This window comes from Pongo pygmaeus, chromosome 9, assembly GCF_028885625.2.
Source record: "Pongo pygmaeus isolate AG05252 chromosome 9, NHGRI_mPonPyg2-v2.0_pri, whole genome shotgun sequence".
Lineage (NCBI taxonomy): Eukaryota > Metazoa > Chordata > Mammalia > Primates > Hominidae > Pongo > Pongo pygmaeus.
Window position 1 is genome coordinate 22,994,676 of NC_072382.2, and position 24,251 is coordinate 23,018,926.

The 24,251-nt window shown below is 39.5% G+C and overlaps 1 protein-coding gene across 7 annotated transcripts in view; it reads right to left on the minus strand.

The window, feature by feature from the left end:
* Positions 1 to 24,251, minus strand: part of EXT2 (exostosin glycosyltransferase 2) — a 157,931-nt gene that overhangs the window by 38,948 nt on the left and 94,732 nt on the right. For all 7 annotated transcript variants that reach the window (XM_054437888.2, XM_063670963.1, XM_054437886.2 and 4 more), the window contains one exon: positions 8,142 to 8,331. In XM_054437888.2, the coding sequence (XP_054293863.1) occupies positions 8,142 to 8,331 (190 nt within the window). The remainder of the gene's footprint in view (positions 1 to 8,141; positions 8,332 to 24,251) is intronic.

Consider the following 24,251-nt stretch of genomic DNA (forward strand, 5'->3'; position numbering starts at 1 on the left):
TATCCCCTCCCCTCAACTCACTAGGTTTGGTTTCTCATCATGACCAATTTACAAAGTAAATATCAAATTTCTAGGTCCAATTATGTGGGATTTTCTAGTATACTGAAGAAACACCAACCCATGACTTGCCTTACATTTTTTTCCCATTCTACTTTATGAAATAACTGAAGTAATTTAACCACAGGTTCTTTGCTTTAAAATGTTGCATTTAGCATAGCTGAAATTCATACTTCTTTGGTACAGTACCCATGTCCATAGATCTCAGAGGGCAGTTTGTTCTTTACACATTTGTCAAATGAGAATAGGAAAGCTAGGTATCATACTGCTTTCAAAAAGTCCATCATGTAATTGTAGAAAAATCTCATTTCTGTGGGTCTTGAAGTCCCAAAGCGCTCCTGGCCACTCCAAAGTCACCATATTGAAGAAGAAGTATGATAGAGGGAAAGTCAGTAGGAGAAAAGCTGCCTTAACTGACTGCAGATAAAATGTTTTACTTCTGCACAGTTGTAATACAACTGGTTGTAGAACACATTGTTGGGGGCACTCCCAGGGTCTTGGAAGGGGCCTGTGCAAGTGAGTGGCCCTGTAGTCAAGGAAGATATTCACGGTCTTAAAATAAACCTGTGGCACAGAGCCTAAAAGAGAATGGTCAGCTCCAAAAAGTGTGTTTGGGGAAGGGCTAAATCCATGACCAAAGAAATAACCCTATGGGCCACTGCCTTTTCATCAATATCAACAGTTATAGTTTCATTCTTGGCACATAATCGAAAAATATATTTGGAATAATGCATAAACACATGGCTGAAAGACTGGAGGCCTGGTTTCTGCATTATCTATGGGATCTTAAGCAAGTCCATTCTTCTCAGGATAAGAATAAGTAGAGGGAAAGGGAGAAAGGGAACTTTGTTAAGCAACTAATATATGCGAGATGCTTTACAGATGCACTGTCATTCAATCCTCCTGACAACCTTATGAGGCAGGAATTATTTACAAACTAGTATTTTCATGGCTCAGAGAGGTTAATTAACTTGCCCAGTGATACACAGAAAATAAATGATAAGGCTAGTATTTGAACCTAAGTCTGTTTAGCATTAAAAGACCAAAAAGGACCTGCAGCTTCAGAATCCCATGTTTCTCTGGATCTGGAACAAAACTAGTAAGGTTCAATCACTTTCTCCAGCAATCATCCTTATTCTTGCTTGATCCCCACTCCCTATTTCAGATAAATAAAATCCCTGTCATACATCTACCATTCCCAAATCCTTATAAAATATGAATACATTATAACAGTCATCCTCAAACTTTTTGGCACCAGGGACCAGTTTTGTGGAAGAAAAATTTTCCATGAATGTAGGGGAAGGCGGGATGGGGATGGTTTTAGGATGAAACTACTCCACCTCAGATCATCCGGCATTAGATTATCATAAGGGGCATGCAACCTAGATCCCTTGCATGAGTAGTTCACAATAGGGTTCTCGCTTGAGTGAGAATCTAATGCTGCCACTGATCTGACAGGAGGCGGAACTCAGGTGGTACCCACCACTCACCTCCTGCTGTGCAGCTTGGTTCCTAACAGGCCACAGATGGCTATGGGTTCATGGCCCGGGGTTGGGGACCCCTGCACTGTAACATCTAAAATGAAGGAGGTTATAGCCCTACCTACCAGACCAGTGGTTTTCAAAACTTTTGGTCCCAGAATCCCTTCATGCTCTTAAAAATTACTGAAAATCCCAAAGAGATTTTGTTTATATAGGATACACACACACACAAACACATTGTCTATTTACTATATTAGAAATTAAAACTGAGGACACTTTAAAACATGAAAATATATGAGCACACATTCCATTAGCTGTGGGAAGCGATGTCACTCATGACCTGTAGATTCTGAAGAACTCTACTGTACATTTGTGAGAGAATAAAAGAAGTGGGAAAGAGAAATAATGACTCAGAGTGATTATGAAAATAATTTCCATGTCCTGGATCTCCTGAAAGGATCTCAGGGATGCTCAGGGTACCCAGATTACACTCTGAAATCTGCTGAGTTAGACTCTGTTCAGATTTGGGTACCACAACACTAAAAGAAGTACCAACAAGCCCAGAAAATAGTTGAGAAGAAATAACAAGGACAGTGCAGGCATCTGTATCCAGGCTTTCTATAGAATGCTTAAAGAAACTAAGTGTGCCACTTATCACTTTATTGCCTCTCAGTTTCAACTGTAGTCATCATTGCCCTGTTAGTGATAGCTGAACTGGACCCTGTAAACATCTCTTCTTTGCCAACTGGCATGGCATCACACTGTGTCAGTACAGGGCACTGAAGGGCCAGTGCAGTGCATGGGAGTGGCTTTCTTCCTGGTTCTGGTATGCCTTTTTTACTTCTTGCTCCAGTAGTGCCTGGCCAGCAGGCAGGCAGGCAGGGGCACTTGTCTCTAGCAAGTGTAAGTAGCACCTCTTCCCTGGGGCAGCTTCCCAGGAGGTTCTAGCACACCTCAACTGGCTTCCCAGTGAATTTAACAGCACCCCTGCAGGCAGCTTCCCAGCAAGTTATGTGGATGCCCCACCAGCAACTCAGCCAGAATTCTCCCTGTGGGTAGTTCCAGGTGAGCTCCACTAAAGCCCTAGCCAGTTTCCCAGCAAGTTCAATAACACTCCTGGGGCAGATTCCTGTTGAATTCTGTGTGTATATGAGGGCACGACTGGGTTTCCTGCTTGTCAAGTTTGGCCTGTGGTACCTCAGTAAACTTTACTAATCCAGTGGATGTGATTAGTAAGGTGTGAATCTCAGATCTAGCTGGGGAAGGGGCTCTCCCAAGTTTATTTTCTGTAAACTTTAGAGTTCTCTTTACCCTTTAGTAGGCAAATCCTGTTACTAGTTAATAATTCTTTAGATTAAATTTTTCCTGTTCAAATTATCATGTGGTTTCTGTCTCCTAAATGAACCTTGACTAATATTCTTGGGATATCAGAAAGATTATCAAATGAAAAGGGAATTGTTCTCTATGGTCTCTAGAGTTAGAAGCATGACAAATGGAAGGGTAGAAGTTACAGGGAAACTGATTTAGACTTAAAATAGGTAAGAACTTCCTGATGGTATAAACTGTTCTAAGATGTGTTGCCTTCAGCAGCACAATGTGCCCTTTTACTTCAAATGCACTAACTTAGGTCAAATTTCTACTTGACATCGGGTGGAAAACTGAACAAGATGCCTCTACGGCCTTAGGATTCCATGAGGCAGCAAAACATCACAGAAAGAACACAGTGTTTGGAAACAGCTTCAGATCCCAGGTCTACCACTTGCTTGTCATGTGACCTTGAACAAGTTAAACACTCTGAGCCTGCTTCTTCAACTATGAAGAAGGAATAACAATGACACCATCTTGACATGATTGACTGTGAGGATGAATGGGAATGCATTTAGCAACACAGTGCCCAGCACACTGGAGGTAGTCACTAAAATGTTAGCCATGCTTTCCCTGGAAAGTCTGTGTCTACCTACAGAACCAGAGCATTTTTTTGAACCCTAGGTAGCAGTGTCAAAGTGGTACAGTTGAGATCTGGTACATCACCCCGACAACCCAGTGGTATACCCCTGGCCCAGGCCTTCCATATCCACTTTGAGAGAAGCAAGATCCCTGCCATGAATCCTCTAAACTCTCATACACTAATAAAACAAAAGAACATGGAACTTTGGTCATGTTAATTCCACAAGGCAACAAACAGCTCCTCTTTCCACTATGTAGAGAAACCAGGCTAGCTACTTTGATTAAGTATGAACGTACCTCTATACTGGATGGAATCTGGACTTACAGTTGGGGAATGTGTATAGCATATTCAACCCATAGACAGCTTTCTGCACTGTTCATCTATATATGTCCAAAGAATTACTTGAGATCATGTCCACAAAGAATAACTTGCCTCTGTAAAGTCTTTGAAGGGGAAGTTTTAGAGAACAATGAAGACCCAGGAGGATGATATGGGGTGCAGGTAGAAATATAGAATGAATCATGGCTTTTTAAGATACATGGTTACTTTTCCCTGTTGCAAGTTAGGTCTGAGTAGCCAAAAATCGGCTTTGGCAAAAGGCATCTCCATTTCAGTGATCAGCTACCACCAGACAGAACTCTAAATAGAATTCTCAGTTTCATGTTTTCCCTTTGTCAAATTAAATGGCCTCCATGAAAGAGAAGTACCATTCTCTCAGGCTTCTGACAGTATCCCTTTCGTGGAGGCCAGAAATGAGAGGGCAGCAATCAAAGAATAAGCATTAAAATTATATCCTGCCTTTAGATAATCCTGACATGGAATTTTGATTCCGGAAAGGTAACCTTTAAAAAAATTAGGACTGAAGCAGTAGAAGGAGAAGGGAGAATGAGGTAGGAAAGAAAAACATATGTGAAAAAGAAAAGAGGTTTTTTCTTTCCCATTAGTTTTTTCAAAAAAATAGATCTACTTTTCTGTCTCTCTGAGTCCCTGACAAGGATCTAGTTCTTCTATATGATCCCAAATCAAAGAACTGACAACACACGATGATTTTCCTACAACTAAACGGTAATCTAAATAGACACAGGAGGGCTTAGTGCAAAGGGCATGAGCTTTGGATCTAGAAAGATCTGTGTTGATTTCTGACAAATTACTAATCTGAGTTTCATTTTTCTTATTTTTGTAAAATGGGAATAATAACAGTTTCCTTGCAGGTTTGTCCTAAGGTCTAGAGATAATAAGCATGTAGCACAGTTCCTATTCCTAGGATTAAAAAAGTATACAATATGGTTATATCATTATCATCTTCACAAATGGATTCTCGTGAAGTCCTATGAACTTCACTTCTCTACTGATAACATGAAGAGGTCTAAACAGAAGAATATGGGGGTGACCCCTAGAATGCCGACAGAAACTGTGTCATAGCTAGAAATCTTCAGGCCCAACTTCTATTGCTTAGCCTAAATGGGGTCTTTCTTCCTTACTCCTTTAAATTCTAAATGAAACAGCAGGCCCTTGTATCTCATGTCTCATCCTGTGAACCTATAACAGACAAAATAGAAATGTCACCTTCCATTCATACAAAGTAGCCTGAAAAATATGATTTTTCAAACGCATTGCAGAATTTATGAAAAACAAACAGCTGAGCCAGGTGACCTGATAACTTCACAGTATGAGCTTTAATCCAGCTCAAAGGAGAAAAAGAACTCCTTGTGTTAAGGATTTCTTTTTTTAAGTATATTGATTAACGGTTTTCTCCATGTTGGATGCCAAGAGAAATGTGAGCAAAGACATTTTTCTCCAACTTGGCAAAGGTACTACAAAATGGTCAGGTTGACTGAAGATGACCCCAAGTCCATCCTGCCAATCACTATCATAAATACAACCACAGATTCACAAAATAAATTATCAGATTATCTCCATACAAACCTTAAGCCCACTTAAGAATTGTCTGAGTTGCTAGTGTACAGCCGGTCTCATGACCCAACTCCCTGCAGTCCTAGAACTCGGCTCAAAAGGAAGGTGGCTGCTGCTTTTACTCCCCTGTTGACCATCCTGGGTTGCTGACATGCTCAGCCAACCCCACCCTGCCTGCTAAAGACTATGCAAATCACAGTCTGAAGCTGGGGGGCTCCTGATGTTAATTCAAATTTAAAACTAAAGTCAGTTAAAGGAAGAAAGGCAGTAGCCTGCCTTTTCTTCTGACAAAGCTCAAAATCAATGTGATGAAAGCTCACTGGAAATTTCAATTGCCTAGTCTAAGTATTTACTTAAACTCAAAACCCAGAAATTTGGACTTAAGTGTAACCAAAAGAAAAAAGTATTTGGTTGGGTTGGAGAATGAAAAAAAAAAAAAAGTGGGAAGGGGGGTAGATTTCTGCCTACACAAATCCTCCCAGCAGCAGACATGGTAACCACAATATTTATTTTAGTAAATGTAGAGAAAGCGAAAAACATCACTTTTGCCTCTAATATTTCAAAGACTTGGACTTGCTTTTTTTTTTTTTTTTTTAATAATATATATGTTACTAATGCTGTATGTGAAAATCAGATGCATTTGCTGGCATGCGGACCAGAGCTGACAGCCTCATTTACCAACTGAACAAACACCCCACAGAAGATTAAACATGGTTCATGTTCTCCCCAAACAACCACATCGCCAGAGCCAGAGCCCTGATCTAAAAACCACTGTTAGAAAAAAGCCAGTCCAGTCACTACACGTGTCAAAATTAGGGCCTCATCAGTTAAGGGCTCTTTTTCCTCCCTAGAGTCAAAATCTTTTAAAAATAAACTAAAGTCTTGGTCATAAAATTAACCACTACATTTTAGCAGGGTCTTATCAAAAATTAAAACTGAACACCCAACTCCAAAATCTGGGCTCCTGCTACTGCCTTTAGTTGTGCCAGTGTAGAGGCTTAGATCAAGAAGGAAAAAAAAAAATGCATCCTTTCTCACAGTTTGCAATGATACCTTCCCCAAAGAAGTGACACAAATTCACAATAAATAACTCACCTTATGCCTAAAGTGGCTAACCAGGAGTTTTAAGGAGAAGCCTCTTTTGCATTTAGCACTAGAATTTGCAACTCTGCCTTTCAGGCAGGACTGCAGGAGCAGGCTGAGAGTCTCTCTGAAAGCTGGTGGCCTTTGCATGCAGGAGCAAATACAGGCCTGTGACTACTCCAAGACACAACAGGCCACTCCAGACCCAATGAGAGGCCCCAGCCTTCCTTCTGCAAACATAGCCCATCCTTTATAAACGAAGGGACTCATTAGCAATGCAATACCATCCAATTCACTTCACTCTGGAGAAAGGCAATTGGTGTGAATAAATCCAAGTCGACAATTTCCTTCTTTACATAGTTCCTTATAATTGTCTCTCTTTTCCTTCCTTTCTGTATTCTCATCCTCCCTTCTTAAATGATGCCCACATCTTCCTTTTTCTTTTACCCCTTTTCTTCTCCCTTATTAAGTATCAAACAAAACAAAAATCCAGAAAACTGGCCATGTTATAGTGTTGAGAAAGAAAAAACAAATCTTGGCATAGAAAGTTAATTTTTAAAAATCAGGGAATAATATATGACCTTCATTTAAAATAGCTGTTTTATTTACTCAAACTGTGGCTCCCTAAGTCTAAAAAGAAAGCATATGATTCTCTCAGAGAACAAACATCCCATGAAGTAAAGGAGAAACTAAAGAATTTTCTCAAGGCAAATTCTGATTTGCCTAACAGAGCCAGAAATATGGACTTCTTCTAGCCTAGACTATAGATCTACTACTGGCAATTTTCAGGGTTGACTCTCCCGACTTCAGTATATCCAATTAAAAGAGACTAGCCATAAAAAGTGCAGATACTACTGTCAGGCAATAAACTAGACCTTATCGGTGACAGTGGTGCACATTACTAACTTCAAACTCATTCATTCCTTGCTCTAATCCATCAGAAACTTCCTGGCTTTAATAGGCTATAAATGGCAGGAGCTTTGAAGTCCCTGGGATTAGGATCAGTAATACACAGACTGAATGAGAAACTAAATGCAGGTGGAACATACTCTGTGCGTCCCGAATTAAAAACAAATCCAATGAATCAAATAGTCCTCAACCCTAGCTGCCAGCCAGCAGATTACAGGGGTGGCCAAGGCAAGGAACAAAGTGATTAAGGAAGAACCAATGGGAAATTCTAGTGATTGCTCTCTTTAAGGACCTGACTTGAAGTCTGGACGCCTGGACAGGGTATGCTTTGCTGCTGACTTTTCCAATCAGAGGTGAGGCCATCCATCCTTTTTTTTTTTCTGAGAAAGTACAGCATCAGAGCAGAGATAAGAAAGGAGAAAACTAATGCCTTTTAAACTGAGTTTTCATGTAAACAAATCAGCTGAGATGGCTGAGGGAAGCTGAGATCTGTTTTCCTAAGGCTGATAGCCTTTGATCCTATTGATTCCTAAGCCCTCAAACACTTGTGGCTACAGAGTATGCCAGGGCTTGGAGTTAAATGGGCCACCCTAGAACAAGAATGAGACGACTGAGAAAAATGAGGCATGCTGTCTCAGAAATGGTATCGCTATTGACAAAGCAGGAAAATTTATTTAAAACAAAGGATGTGAATAATTTGGCTATCCAAAATCGATCCAGCTGAGAGATGCACTAAGGCTTCTTCTTACCTTCTGGAGGGTTTTTATTCTGATTATTCCAGACGACAAGTAGTTTGGATAGACTGGGCACCTTGGACACTTCAGTGATGACCCGGAAGAGGCTCTCTACTCGGTCGTAGGTGAGGACTATGGCGGTGAACCCTTGAGACTGTGGTGGGATCAGCGGGAGGAAGAGTGGATTGCTCACGCTGCCCCACTTCTACAAGAGGACAGATTAACACGGGTCAGAAAAGCAGCTGTAACAATACGGCTGACCCAATATCGTCAGCAAACCCAAACATGGCAGGCTTGGTGGCTTTTACCAGGGCTGATCCCAGAGCTAAGCAACTGCTCAAAGTCTTCCCCTCCTCAAAATCTGCATGAACTAATTAAGTTTGGCTCTGATATCACTGGAAAAGGAGCTGAGAACTTTTGCAGCTGAGAAAAGAATTCTAGTTAAACATGACAGATTAAAGCATGCGTTTATCTCCATTCTCTCCCCAAACCCAATAAAAAGGCAGTTGATGAACATAAAAGAATATAAATCTACAAGGACAAATAGATGGGAAAAGAGACAACAGCTGATGGGCCTATTACGATATTTCTGAAAGATGGAAAGGGCTAGAGAAGGGGTGGCAGAGGAGGAGTGAGAGTGGAGACCTGGGTGCCTACCAGGGGGAAGGCAGCAATGGCAAGCAAGCCAACCTGGGAATTCACAGGGTTCAGGAATGAAACTCACCAGATACCTTGTGAGGAAAGAGAAGCAGTAAGGTTGAAAACAGGAAGACTGTTAAAAATCTGTGTAAGGAGCAGTTAGAGGCTCAGATTCACAAACCCTCCCTTGATCCTACTCAGCCAGAAAAACGACTCTTCCCTCACCCCAGCTAGAGAAGGGAGGTTTCTTCTCCAAGGAAACTGAAGCTCTAGACAGGGAAATACAGGCACAGAGGAGAGGAAAATACAGGCTAAAAATCTACATTCTGAATGATGGGCCCTACAGCCTTCTTTCCCCTTCAGTTCCCAAAGTGTTGGTAGCCATGTGGCTAGCTCAGCACCCCAACATATTACAGTGAAGTCCTCCAGGCAACGAGCTGGCCCTCACACAAAGAATTTCCGATCAGCTTTTCAGTGCTTCCCTCTCAATCATGAGCAGATTCTAGAATCACAGACATTTCAAGAGCATCTTCAGCATGAACGACAGAAACCAAACGAATAAAGAAAAAAAGGAACTTAGAAGTAACAGAAACAATAGAAAAAGCAGAAGGAAATTCAAACAGCATCAACAACAAATTGTATCCACTGGGAGATAAGACTCTTCATCCATGAAACAAGAATAAATTGCTATTTTTATTTTAAAAGCTCTATCAAAGAACAGAACAACTCTTTGACATTAAAAATATAATAGTTTAAATTATTTTTTGAGGGCAGGATTGCTACCTGGTTGGTCCTGTCAGTCGGGGGAAAAAAGGTCAGGATTGCAAGATAAAGATGACAAAATATTCCAGACTGGTGAACAAAAAGGCAGAGATGAAAAATAAGGACAGAGAAAATGAGAAAATCTAGAAGGTCCAACATCTATTTAATAGGAGATTCCAGAAAAGAAAACACAGACTATGGGAGAAGTAAATCTATCAAAGAAATTAAAGAAGTTCTCAGTACGTAAGATATAAGAGGCATGAATTTTCAGATTGCAAAGGATTAACAGAAGTAGCACAGTGAATTTTTTAAAAAGACAAAAATAAAAAAACAAAAACCACTGCCATATCAAAGTACATATTTCTGAACACAGAGAATAAAGAGAAAATGTTCACAATGTGTGAAAATAGGTGAGGAACATGTGAGTTCAATGTACAATTCTCAAAACTTATCGGTTAAATGTGAAACGTTTTTAAAATAAAGTTTAAAAAGTAATGAAAGAAAGTCAATCTCTTTGCTACCATTAAAATATTAAGTACTTTTAATACAGCAATGTAAGCAAAAATATTTTTGCACTGATAATAATTAAGATTATTTAAACGTTCTTATATATTTTACCAGCTTTATTAGGATATGATTCATATACCATACAATCTACCCACTTAAAGCATATAATGGTTTTGGTATATTACATTGTTCACTTTTTAAAATTGTGGTAAAATATATATAATATTAAATTTGCCATTTTAACCATTGTTAAATGTGTAATTCAGTGGCATTAATTATATTCATATTCATATGTTATCATGCAAAAAGCCCAGGACTGAATTCCATCTTTGCCAGAAGGTGGCTGAGTATGAAATGTCCTATCTGCTATTACGGCTGCTGCATACTTCCCTAGTCTTTTATGCTCTGGGATTGCCAAGGTTCCCTATCAATCTCATCCATATCACTGATGGACACCCATCACCAACTTTGTGACAACAGCTGTCTGCCAGATGTAACAGTGTGGGATGAGAAATGCACACAAACCCATGGAATACACATGGGATGGAAACTCAAAGAAGCTGAATGGGATTCCTGGGGTCCTAATGTAATCAGGATATTAAAGCGAAAATGTCCACAACATGCTATAATTAGATTTCACAACCAAGAGACACAATAGGAAAGGCCATCTTCTTTTTTTTTTTGAGACAGAGTTTCACTCGTTGCCCAGGCTGGAGTGCCATGGCGCAATCTCAGCTCACCTCAACCTCTGTCTCCCGGGTTCAAGAGATTCTCCTGTCTCAGCCTCCCAAGTAGCTGGGATTACAGGCATGCACCACCACACCGGGCTAATTTTATATTTTTAGTAGAGACGGGGTTTCTCCATGTTGGTAACTTTGGTCTTGAACTCCCGACCTCAGGTGATCCACCTGCCTCAACTTCCCAAAGTGCTGGGATTACAGGTGTGAGCCACTGCGCCCAGCCAGGAAAGGCCATCTTTTCAATGTTGATCTTCTGTTTCCATGACATCACACTTTGATATTAAGCTGTAGTCTTAGGAAGGTGCCTGGATTTTAGTATTTGTACCTTAGCAACTCATTGTACTTCTAGAAACCTTTTTGGGTTTTCTACCCCAAATTTTATTCTTCATCTCTTCCTGACCTTTATGGAAACTGAAGTCAGAAAGTAGCCCTATATTTAAGTCATAATTAATCCCCAGGGACGGTTCATGGTCTATGGGCCATCACTATCCCCAACCCACTCACCTAACCCTCTTGACACAATATTCACTAATGCCTGCTTGAAAAACACCATTTTAAGTGGAAAAGAAACAAAAACATTCTTTTAAAAAAGTGTACAAAATGATTTAATGTGTGGATATTGAAACAGTCAAGATTTACTGAGTACTTACCAAATGCAAAGTACTGTGATTTACATGTATTACCTCATTAGATATTCACAACAACCCCCAAGATAAATATGGTTATTGTCCTCACTTTACAGATGAGGAAACTGTAGAACTAGAAATAGCAAATGATGTTCAAGGCTATGTAACCTGTAAGTGATGGAACTGAGATACAACTCAAGCAATCTGATTTCAGAACACCAGACGGTAATGGTTTACAGCCCTTCCCTACGCCCTCCTACATACATATCCAAACTGGGTATGCATCACCATTTTATAGACTTTGGAAAATGCAAGTGTGGGGAACTCCAGAGTTTGCTACTTCTAGCTCTTTTCCAAGACAAAAATCCTAAAAGTTCTTGATCCTTGTTAATAAAATCTGGGCCGATAAGCAAGAACCCACCCAAATCCTATGATTTCAGAGAGTCTATGGAATAAAAACACACCAAATATATAACACTGACACAAAGTGTGCACATAAATTTAAAAAGGTAAATACACCACTAAAACAGAAGGAAAAACTATTAAAACTCCAACAGAATGAGGTCTGTTCTTTGGGAGAAGAGGGGAGAATGCCAACCCACTTAAATGTCTTTATGACATTAAGAGGAGAGGAAAATTCCCTAAGAGACGTAAAGCTTAGACAAACAAAATGAATGCCTTGGCATTTAAACTGAGGCATCCCTGAAAGGCATCGCAGCTCCGATTTCAAGGAGCTGCCAGGGACATGGAGCCAGAGTCGCTGGCAAGACAACAGATTGGGTCTCATCCCACATGCCAGCTCCACTTGGGAAGTGGATTGGTAGGGGAGGAGGAAGGACAGGAAGGAATGGTTGGCTGGGAAGTGGACAGTAACTTTTCTTGATGTTCAGTTTTTCCCCACTGCCCACTTGCATCCCAAACAGGGCTTGAGTACTGGAGAAGCAGGGAAGGCAGCATGGGGGTATGGACAGCATGGAAAGGAGCATAAGGAGGACTGGATCTTGCCGATACCGTCCCTTAAAATCCAGAAGTGGAGATGAACACAGGAGGAAGTATGTAAGCTTCTAAGCATACATTTACTGAAACACAGGCTCAATTATTTACTGTAGAACACACCACCAGGGTTAATGCGAATGACTTCAAAATTGAGTTAGCATGTTTGAAGTCAGTTTTGGAATCACAAGTCCTTAACTGGAATCCAGGTTCTTTCACTTGCCAGCTGCACAGCCTGGGCAAAGTACTTAATCTCTCTCATACCTCAGTTTCTCTATCTATAAAAATCATCATACAACTATTACCATCTTTCTAGGTAGTATTACTTAGCATAAATGAGGTAATATATGTAAGGTAGTGTCATGTAGAAGCATTCGATAAATGACAGCCAATGGTTGATCTTGTGTGAGTTATTTCTCCGGGCTTTACGTTCCATGTGTCTCAAAAGAGGGTAGGAGGTAGCCTAAGCAGTCTTGAGATCTCTTGCAGCACAAGAATTCCAAATGAATTGCAGTACAAGAATCCCAGATGAAATCCTTCTTTCTCCCTCTCTTTACCTTATCATGTTTCAAGGTCCTGGTTTACCTGGATTCTCTACCTCTACTTCTTCCTGTCCAAATATACTGTTTTTATTTCCATGATTTTCTCTTTTCCTTTCTATTCATTATGTTTTGGCTATCCTGAAAGCTACACGAAGGCAGGAGCCAGAACACCCACTATTTAGAACAATGCCTAGTTGTTCAATCAAAACTTGTTTTTTAAAGAAGTGAGTAAGTTAAAGCCAAATGACTCAGGCCTGTTTTGTCAGTCACCCTTATGTATAGATATGAATAGCTGATGTACGTTCAAATGACTAAAATTATGAGTTTTGAAATGACTCTGAACCTAGTTAACTCATTTTATACATACTTACCAAGAATCTTACTGTGCTGTGTTCTGAAGAAGTGTAGGATTTTATAGGGATATTTAACAGAGGGCTTTAATCTGGGCCTTGCCATGTACTAGTCTTGTGACATGTACAGTTCTTTGAGTATCAGTTTCATCATCTGTAAAACAGGGATCATGATAGTACCTACCTCCTAGGGCAATGATGATTAAACGAGATTATGTACATAAACATTTAGCAGAGGGCTCAACACAGTACCCTATGAATTAGAGTTTAAAGCAAACAAAACACTTCCACTCTTCTCGATTTGTATTCTTCTTGCCTACTAAAACACTGGTATTGGTGATTCAGCAATCATTCCCACTAGCATTATTTCTGGTACTCATTCATTCAGCCAACATTTCTTGAACATACACTATAAGCCTGGTATAGTGTTAAAGATGCAAAGATGAACACTTTCCTTCCTCTCAAAACACACGTAACCTAGTGGGGAAGATAGCACGGTAAAAACACAAATTACAATGTAAACTAACAAGTAGTAAACAAAGAATGAAAGGTACTCCAAAGGTGGAAACATCGAGATCTACACAATCACCTCTCCCTACCTGGAGATGAGGAGGTCTAAGTAGTGCCTTTAAGATGAAGCAGGAGAGGGCTGGCCAAAGAAGCCTAGGGGCAAGCTGAGCGGCATGTGCAAAGATTTGCTGACAAGACAGTGAGCCATCCAACAGGGCACCTCACAGCTTGCTGGGAGGAGAAAGGTCAGACAGCAGAAATGAGAGGAACTCAGGTAACGGCAGGTTAGAGCTCTATTGTGAAAAGCCTTAAATAACTTTGTTTTTTTTTTAAGTTACACAGCTAGCTTTTTCATTTCTTTTGAAATTTTCTTTTCCTGGTCATTGTTTTAGTGACAAATTGACATGGCTACCGTTATGCTCTATTTCAAAGAGTCATAAATAGGAAATGCTGATCTGCAACTAAGCTTCTGTGTCAATTGCTTTTCCCTTCCTCAAGCATAATCCTATTTGCCTTTGGAGCTCAGTGACAGCGTGGAGAAAGGCAGCTTTAATTGGGGTGTTACCTTCACACAGACACTCCACCCCACTAGGGTAAGGTCAGCAAACTAACCTCCAGAGAAAAAAAGCTTACCGGGGAGGAACATTTCAAAAACGGCATTTAGTCACCTCTGAAATACCTTTAAGAACTGACCCCCTGCTGGCTGACCAAAGAGAGTGTCTACAGTCTGGGACCTCTTGACCCCACTTTCTGCAGGAAATCAAGCAAATTTAAACCTCCATAATTTACTCAAGACTGGCTTCTGCCAGGGAAAAGGCAAACAATGCTGGCAATTAACTCTGCTACCTGATTAAATCTCCATGATGGCAAGATAGGGCATAAAACCAGGCATCCAGCAACAGAGCTGGAGAAGAGGCAAAGCTCATCTATCGCAGCTCTGCCTTCAAAACTTGGCTATCAATGCAATTTTCAAATACACTGGATGAACCTGTTCACTCAAAGGTAGGAGGAGATACCAAAAGAATAAGTGTGTATTATTCTGACAATGTGCTGGCCTTTGGCCAAAATGCCTTGCTCACCTCTTGCCCATTCTCCCACCATTTACTTCTCACTCCTCCAAATTCAGTACAGAAGCGCCAATAAGAAATCTCACATTGTTAAATTGCAATTGCATAAAAGTAATCCCTAACAGCCACGAGAACTGCCAGGTCACAATGCCAGCTGCAGAAAAGTTCTTTTATTCTGCAAAGCCCTGGTGTAAGAACTAGTAGTGTGCAGACACTAGTGAGAGGGATGTGTGGGCTCAGGTTTCAGGATGCCTTGAAGGAAAGGCCTTGGGAGACTAAGCTTAAAGTCAGCTACCAGTTCAAAGGGGTTTCCCCTTCAGGAAAGAGATTCAAACTCAAGCAACTAGTGGTGCCTTTGGCAATCCCAAACACAGGAAGTTGCCTGAGCCCTTCCTGCAACCCTGATTTGCTTTCTTGTAGTTGAAAGGTCATGGTAGCTGTGTGAGCCTAACCAAAACCATTCTAGGATTACCATACAGAAAGCAGAGAAAGGTGGTAAACGGGTGGCCTTTGCTAGCCATTCTGAAACGTTCTTGCTGATGCTACTCAGATTGTGAAATCAAGAGCAAGGAAAGCCACATTTCATTACCAACTAAAAGACTCTTTCAGCCTAAACCAAACCAAACTGTAGCACTGAAGAAATCAAGCTGCAATACAGGATGATCCAAATTTTAATTACTATTCCTTATCACATCAGAGATTTTTTGTCACTATGTATAACTTCATGTGAAAATAAGAGAATTCAGCAGATATTTGAGTCAACCTATATCTGATTTAAATAAACATATTTTGCCTAAACAGAAGAATGAGAAGACAGAGAAGAAAGGAATAGAAAAGGACAGGCCTGCTATACAGAAGCTTTTCAGCCCCTAGTAATGAGAAGCCTTACCTATTCCTACCTTGATAGAAAGGGCAGTTTTCTTGGTTGTTTTGAAGTTATCAACCCTTACCTCAATGTGGTTTCAATTATGAATTACCAGACTAAAAGGGGAAAAAAAGCTTTGATTTATTCTTTTTTGCTCCAATTATGCATGATGTGTTTCCACTGAAGACTTTGAAAAGTATTTCATCATGCCTCTCATCCAGAAGTGGTCAAAGGGCAAAACCAAAAGGAGTTAACCCTTTCATTTCTCCTTTAGGTTCAAAGAGACTCCCTATCAATGGATACAGGACAAGGCCTTTGAAGCAGAGCAATGAAAGAGTTAAGCATTAGCATCATATTACTAACGTGCAAAAGGGTGGTGTCCCTTGTCCAAAATGGTGAGATGATATTTATGTTAATGGTTACTGGGAGATTTGAAAAGGGCAATCAGTAATGTGGTCCATTTTGCCTTAGCCATTAAACCTCTACAGCCCCAAATACCCACAGCACAGCACTCTACCAGCCAGGCACATGCTGACTTGCAAAACTAGAGAATTACTGAGACCTAATAATGTCTTCAAGTAGCATCTCTTAGCTCAAGAGAGAAAAGTTTTGGGGATAAGTCTGAAGTTTACCTGATGCACATGTCTATTTCATTTCACTCTCAAATAATAACTGCTATGGTTTGGATTTGTGTTCCTGCTCAAATCTCACATTGAATTGTAATCCCCAATGTTGGAGAAGGGGCCTGGTGGGACGTAAATGAATCATGGGGGTGGGTTTCCCCCTTGCTGTTCTCATGACAGTGAGTGAGTTCTCCCAAGATCTGGTTGTTTAAATGTGTGTAGTACCTCCCCCTTCTCTCTTCCTCCTGCTCCAGCTATGTAAGACATGCCAGCTTCCCTTTTGCCTTCCGCCATGATTGTAAGTTTCCTGTGGCTTCCCCAGAAGCAGAAGCCTGTACAGCCTGCAGAACCAAGAGCCAATTAAACCTCTTTTCTTTCTAAATTATCCAGTCTCAGGTAATTCTCTACAGCAATGTGAGAACAGACTAATACAATAACTGACTGTTCTGAAAAACAAGAATAACACTGAAGGCCAAATCTCACTGACCAAACATTAAACAGACATGTGAAAAATGGAGAAAATCAAAGGCTAGAAATCCTCTTAAGGCTTCAACTAAGTAAGATAGTTAATTATCAACTTAAAGCTCCTGAAACCTATTTACAGCAATTTGCTCATAAGTGAGTTTTCTAAATGGTGGCATCACATTTGGGGGTACTGAACTAACAAGTACCATGACTGATATCTGAAGAAACTGAGTCAGAGACTAACTCAGGGTCACAAGAGCAGGCCAAATATGTCTACTGTTATTCTCTTTTTCCTATAGCTGCTTTTAAGATCTTCGCTTCTTCTTTGGTTTACTGCAATCTCATTATGATTACTAGGCTGTAAATTTACTTTTACTTATCCTGCTTGTGGTCTGTTAGTCTTCCTGGATCTGCGGCCTGTGTCATTCAACAATTGTGGGAAATTCTCAGCTCTGATCCTTTCAATAGGGCTTCTTTCCATTCCCCACCTCTTCTTCTGGAACTCAGCTTAGACGTATGTTGGACCTTCTCTCTGTTCTCTACATTACTTCACTTCTCCTTCATATTTTCCACCTCTTTGTCTCTTTGGGCTGCATTCTGAACAATTTCATTGACCCTAATAATCTAATCTAATAATTGCAAGCCCTTGCATGTCTGTTTCTGGTAGTTCTTGCTCACAATATTGCCTATAGCTTTATGGTTGTGAGCTGCTAATTGTCCTCAGACACTTAATTTATAAGAATTATTTGAGACCTGGACTGAAAATATGGTCCTTATGACAGGGTTTGTGTCTGCTTCTGCTGGTTCCTATCAATACAAAGCCACTTTCAACTAAATTCCCCTCATAAGGCTTATTTGGATGATAACTGTAGTATGAATCCATGTGGGGGTGGCTTGTGATTGCAGTTCTCAATCACAAGGGTCAATACAGACAGGTTTACTCCTTCTTTACTCTTTCACTGAAGACATAATCTTTTAGTTTCCTAGCTTCATCCAGGAAGTTCTTGTGAGAGTTGGATGGGCCACAGGATTTAAATCCTAATCCCTGTCCCTTACTTCACAGAGTTACCAGGTCAAAGCTCCAGATCATCAAGGTCTACAAAAGTCTCCATGGTAAAAGCTGATTTTGGCTCCCACTCACCTCCCAGGATACTGAGTTTCACTTTGATTTGGGGATTAGCAAATACCTTACTTTCCTGCCAGCTCAGCAATAGGTTAAAATTGCTTTATAATACTTCATTCAATATTTTAGTTGTTCACTTAAGGAGGTCACTTAACATATCTAACCTATCAGAAAGCCAGGGACAGAAGTCTTTTTTATATTTACACTGCCACTGTACCTTTGTGTCATTGTGTTCCCTGTTTAACTTGGGGGCCAAATTTGGGTGCAAGATGAAAACAATTATATGAAAAGAAAGCAGTATAATAGATGGAATGATGGGCACAGAATCTCTGCATTAGATGAATCAACATACTTTTTTGGACCTCCATTTCCTTATTTAAAAAAAGAGGTGATCAGTGGATGGGCCTTGAATATAAATATGTCTCACTTCCTTCATCTGTAAGAATAGAGCTAATGGAATGCTACTCTTTGTTGTAAGAAATAAACAAGAGAAAATACATAATAAGACCTATCTGGGCACAAAAAATACCTTCCTGTATTTTTAATTTTCCTCTCCAGAGTCCCACCCAATTCTAAAATTTATGTTTCCATGTGATAGAGCATTATACTATCAACCTTATAATTATCAACACTTCACTTCTCATAGCTCCACACCACTTACAAAATGCTTTCATGTATATCATTAATTTCTTAGAATAGTTCTCTGAAATAAGTATCTTCATTTTACAGATAATAATAATGAAATTCAAAGAGATAAGAAATTTGCTAGGGTGGGAGGATTGCTCGAGGCCAGGAGTTCAAGAGCTGGAGGCCAGGAGTTCAAGATCAGCCTGTGCAACATAGTAAGACCCTGTCACTACAAAAAAAAAAATTAGCTGGATATAGTGGTGCAAGCCTATGGTCCTAGCTACTTAGGAGGCTGAAGCAGGAGGATTGGCGGAGCCCAGGAGTTTGAGGCTGCAGTGAGCTGTGATCATGCCATTGCACTCTACAAAAATACGATTTTTTAAAAGTAGCATGGCATGTGGTGCATACCTATAATCCTAGCTACTCAGGAGGCTGAGGTGGGAGGATCACTTGAGCCCAGGAGGTCAAGGCTGTAGGGAGCTATGATTGTGCCACTGCAGAAGGGAGGGAGGGAGGGACGGAGGAAGGGAGGAGGGAAGGAGGGAGGGAGGAGGGAAGGAGAGAAGGAAGGAAGGAAGGAAGGAAGGAAGGAAGGAAATTTTGTACAAGGTCAGGCTAATAAATGGTTTTGAGCTCAGGTTTGATTCCAAATGTCCTTTGCAATGGCCTTAATTATAATCAGACATAATCAGATAATCATATAATCAGATAATAATCAGTTGCTAATTGTTACACTATTCTTCTGAAGCTATCATTATCCCTAATTTCAGTCCTACAGATGGGCAAATTGTTGCAAAGAGAGATTTGGTAAGTAACCTCAAGTCACTCAGATCATCCTCAAGAAAAAAGGGATTGAAACATGCAGTTTAGGAATTTCTGGGCTACAGTTAGTTTACTGGAAGGCTCACAGGTTAAACCCATTTGAATGCCTCTTGAAAATTCCTGTTATTATCTGAGTTTTAGCTACTTCAATTTTTTTCTTCATATAACACTGAAATTAACATTTGGCTAAATGCCCACCCTTCTTCCATAAAGCCAAACTACTGTCAAGGAGAGCAAGAAAGGTTGCCACTGATTGCTTTTCAGATAGTAGAGGAAAAAGTTGACATTTCATCCTCCTCTTGCTTGGAAAGAAAACCAGTCATTTATAAGAACCCTCATCTGGCTGCAGCTTCCATTAGTGGGATGGACAGAAACCATTTAAATGGTTCAACATAAGACATATTAAAAGAATTTGGAATGAGGGAAGAGAGGGTTCCATATGCTGATACTTTTAATAATTCATGAGTTACAGCAGTCTGCAAGTAATAAATTTCACTAAATATATCTATAGTATGATTGCTTAAGATACTGGCAAAGATAACACACCATTGATTTTATTGGTTTATAATTTGATATGTTAAAAATAACGGTTCAGCTGTTTTACAGTACAAAAGATTTAGATTATTTAGAACAAGGTCTTCAATCATCATCCTTGGACCTGCTACTTCATAAGTACACTGAAAATATTTAAATGCTTCAGTGAAAAAACTAGTGACTTATCTGATTCAAACAAAGAAAGCCAATCTATAAACCAAAGACAAGGTGTCCAACAATGTTCATGATGGCTTATACTACTACATCTTATGAGAGGTAAAACAAATTTACAGTTTCATCTGATTCTCCCATACTTGAAATGCTCTGACAGTTTGAAAAAGTAGCTCATTCTCTGATCTGGGCATAAAAATGATTGTTGGTAGCCCATGACCATATTAGAGAGGTCATCTATGGTATAGGGGAAGACTTCATTGGCTTGGTAAATAAGAACTTTGAGGAGTGACTAAATTACAGCTTATGGCATCCAAGCTCAAAACACCAACACAGTTATAACCAAGAAAACCAAAGTTTCTGTATAGTTTGAGCTGTTAGGAGCCTAATACCAAAATGAAAGTTGATACAGAGTGGAAAGAAGAGACTCCACAATAAAGTGATTTCTCAAATATTAATTTCTCTGGAATTCCAATAAAGCATATGTTTTGTCTACTGTGCTCCATCTCTGCTTCTTCCTGAAAAAAAGGCATGAACCCACAAGGGCAAAAAAAATCTTTTATTGGAAACAAGAATGGACCAGAGTTCAACAAATTTTTGGAAGGTAAAACAGCTGAAGCCTTCCTTTTTCAAAATCCTCTTGCTATAAAACATAGAAATGTAGTATAAAATAGAACAAAAATTATTTTAAATATACAGCTGAGGTCACTGGAAAAGATAAGTCTCTAGGGACCAAAAATGAAGAAAAAACTGCAAATGAAAGCTGAACGCCCACGAGCTAGTTGGCACTGTGGCACCGCAGAGGGCCAAGCTTATTGCAGGGGTTGGCAATGTAGTTGGTTTTAACGCTCATGCTGGAACAGGAGACTTGGTTTTGGGCACAGGAAGTAAGGAAGTTAGAAGTGAGACTTGTACATTAAACCAGATCCCTTGAACGCTTATACAATCAGTGAAAGAGTGGGCTAGAAAAAGTCTCTCACTAGTACACAGAAGCAACAAAAGTCACTTTTCTTTCTCAACCTGAGCTTGGTGATGTGGGTGAGGGGGAATCTTCCTAGGGAATTTTTTCTTTCAATTTATGTTTGCTTATTGTTTTGCAACATTTTGTTTTGAACATCAAGCACTGTACCAAAATATGAGCCATTCATCTTAAGACAACTGTATTTACCATAATGAAGAGTACTACACTAGTGTTTACAATTAATTGCTGACAACTTAAAAAACTTATTAGTGACATTGCTGTCTAATAATCAAATGCTTCATCACAGGCTGAATGTAATTATTATTATTTTTTTTTTTTTTTTTTGAGACGGAGTCTTGCTCTGTCGTCCAGGCTGGAGTGCAGTGGCACCATCTCAGCTCACTGCAAGCTCCACCTCCCAGGTTCATGCCATTCTCCTGCCTCAGCCTCCCGCCACCACGCCCGGCTAATTTTTTGTATTTTTAGTAGAGATGGGGTTTCACCTTGTTAGCCAGGATGGTCTCCATCTCCTGACCTCGTGATCCACCCGCCTCGGCCTCCCAAAGTGCTGGGATTATAGGCGTGAGCCACCGCGCCCAGCCCTGAATGTAATTATTAAAAGAGAAAAGTTCCTCCTCCCTTTCTTACCTTCAAACCAAACCAAAAAAAGTAGTTCTCACCTGGAAAGAGCACTTACTTTAAGAAAAAATGTAATTTTTAGCTAGTTTTATTAAACCTAGAATGCTCTAAAACATGGGAAAACAAGGCTGCCCAGAGTAAATATGATGATACATGAAAAAATAAAATGTACTGGAACAGCATGTTTTCACCAACTTGCAAAAAGAGAAAGAACTTACTGCTTCGTAACCAAGTCAGCTCTGTTTCTCTTGGGAGCTTTTAACAGAGGCTAGGGCTCATGCAGGTTTGGGGTTTCAATGAATTATCTGAGTGGCACAGAAACCTCCAGTGAGACATTAATGTTGAAGAAGCAAAATAAACAAAAACAAATAAATTCTCTGGAAAATACCTCCTTATCTCAGGATGGGAGAATTTCCGCAGAAAACCTCACATGTGAGATGAACTCACATTCCAAAATTATAAAACATCTAAGGAAACAATGCAACAAGAGCAGTGGACAGTAGACAAATGACAAGATCAGACCTTACAGGAATTCAGAAAATTGGATGAAGAATATAAAGTAAGTGTCTCAAATGATTAAAGATATAAAAGAAGGAATTAAAAATGTGAGAAAAAAAGATGCTATGAAGAAGGCCAGGCAGACAGATTTGAAAAATAATCAAATAGAACTTCTACAAATAACCACTGAAATTTAAATCATGATGGATGGGTAAAAAACACATTAGTCAAAGATGAAGAAAATAGGAAAATAGATGTGAAAAAGTTATCTAGCATGCAGCACAGAGAGAGAAAAATGTGGAAAACCTGATGAACGAAACAAAACAAAGCTGAGAGACATAAGGTAAGGACAGAATAAAAGGTCTAACAAAGATTTAATAGGATTCTAGAAGGAAAGATGAGTGAGAATTGTAGATATGTAATATTCAAAGAGAGAATGAAAACTTTCCAAAAATGGATTAAAGAACCTTTAAACTCAACAATCTTCAGGTTTAAAAAGAAAAATCACCCTCAAAAAAATTAGTAACTTATTTCAGAAGATAGAGAATAAGAACTGGAAAATCACTATTTGGCAACCACTATAACAACTGATTCAGGCAAGAATCAGCAATGGATGCTAAAACGCTAGTGGGTGAAAGTTTGAGGAGTAACAGGATATTCACATAGTCTCAAAGTAGTTCCCCACAAGACACATAATAAAAGGAAAGTAGTAACTTGACATGACATTGGAGAAACTCCCAGAAACCTGTGATCCAAGTTATCATCACCAGTAATAGGACAAATTGACATCATGTGTTCTCCAATATGATACACTGAGAACACATTACTTACATGACACTCATGTCAAAATGCATAATTTGAATCTCATCATGCAAAAGCATCAGACAAACCCAAATCAAAGGATATCTTACAAAATAACTTACAAAATAATAAACCCAAATCAAAGGACGTCTTACAGAAAGACATGTGCTCTTCAAAAATGTCAATTTCAGGTAAGAAAAAGAAAGACTGAGAAATTGTTCTACACTTAAAAAGGAAGCTAAAGAGACATGAATGCAATGCATGGTCTTGGATTTTCTTTTGTTCTAATGGACATTATTAGGATAACTGATGAAATCGAAATAAGGTCTATAGATTAAATAATAATATTGCACCAATGTTTATGTCCTGACGATTTCAATCACTGTATTGTGATTCTGTATAAGAAGTATTTAGAGATAAAGGTGCATCATATCTGCAACTTCCAAAAAATTCAGGGGAAAAAATACACATACACATGTACCCAGAGAAAAAGGAATAAAGCAACTGTGATAAAAGATAAACAGCTGAAGAATCTGGATGAAGAGTACACAGAAACATTTAAGAAATCTGGGTAAAGAGTGTACTATTTTTAGAAATTTAATTCTGAAATATGTCAAAGTAAAAAGTTAAAATTTAGAAAATATAGTTTTTAGATCAATTTAAATAAATAAAATATAGATAGGTGGACAATAACCTACACGGCAAAGCAAAAAAAAGTTAAACCTTCCAAGGATAATAATAAAACTCAGAAATTGGAGATACTTGGTATCCTGGAAGAAGGGGCTCTGGAAACAGAAATAAGCAACAGTTGGTCTCAAGATCCCTTAAACTTAGCACTCACAGGCCAACCATCTCCCTGTTACCCCCACCCCTCAACCTTAACAGGAGAAGGGAGGTTTATATTCTGGAAAAAATGATTGAGGGAGATTCTGGACTCAGAGACTCCAGGCACAGAAAGCACGGTGAGGCACCATACTAAATATAACAGATTAAATAATAATCTGTAGGATGAAGGATGAGAACCCGACTCCTTCCTCTATTCAGCTCCCAAAATACCTGCAGCCCAGATTTATTATCTATCCTTTCCCCAACCCCCAAAACAGAAAGATTATTCTCTGATCAATGAGCCAGTCCAAGAGAAATAACCCATGGATGCCAACACTTAGGCAATCAGGTCCCAATCCTCTTAACCTAAGTGGAGCCCATTGCTTGACAAGCCTTATCCATGTATACAGAGCTTCCAATCAGCTTTCAGTGCTT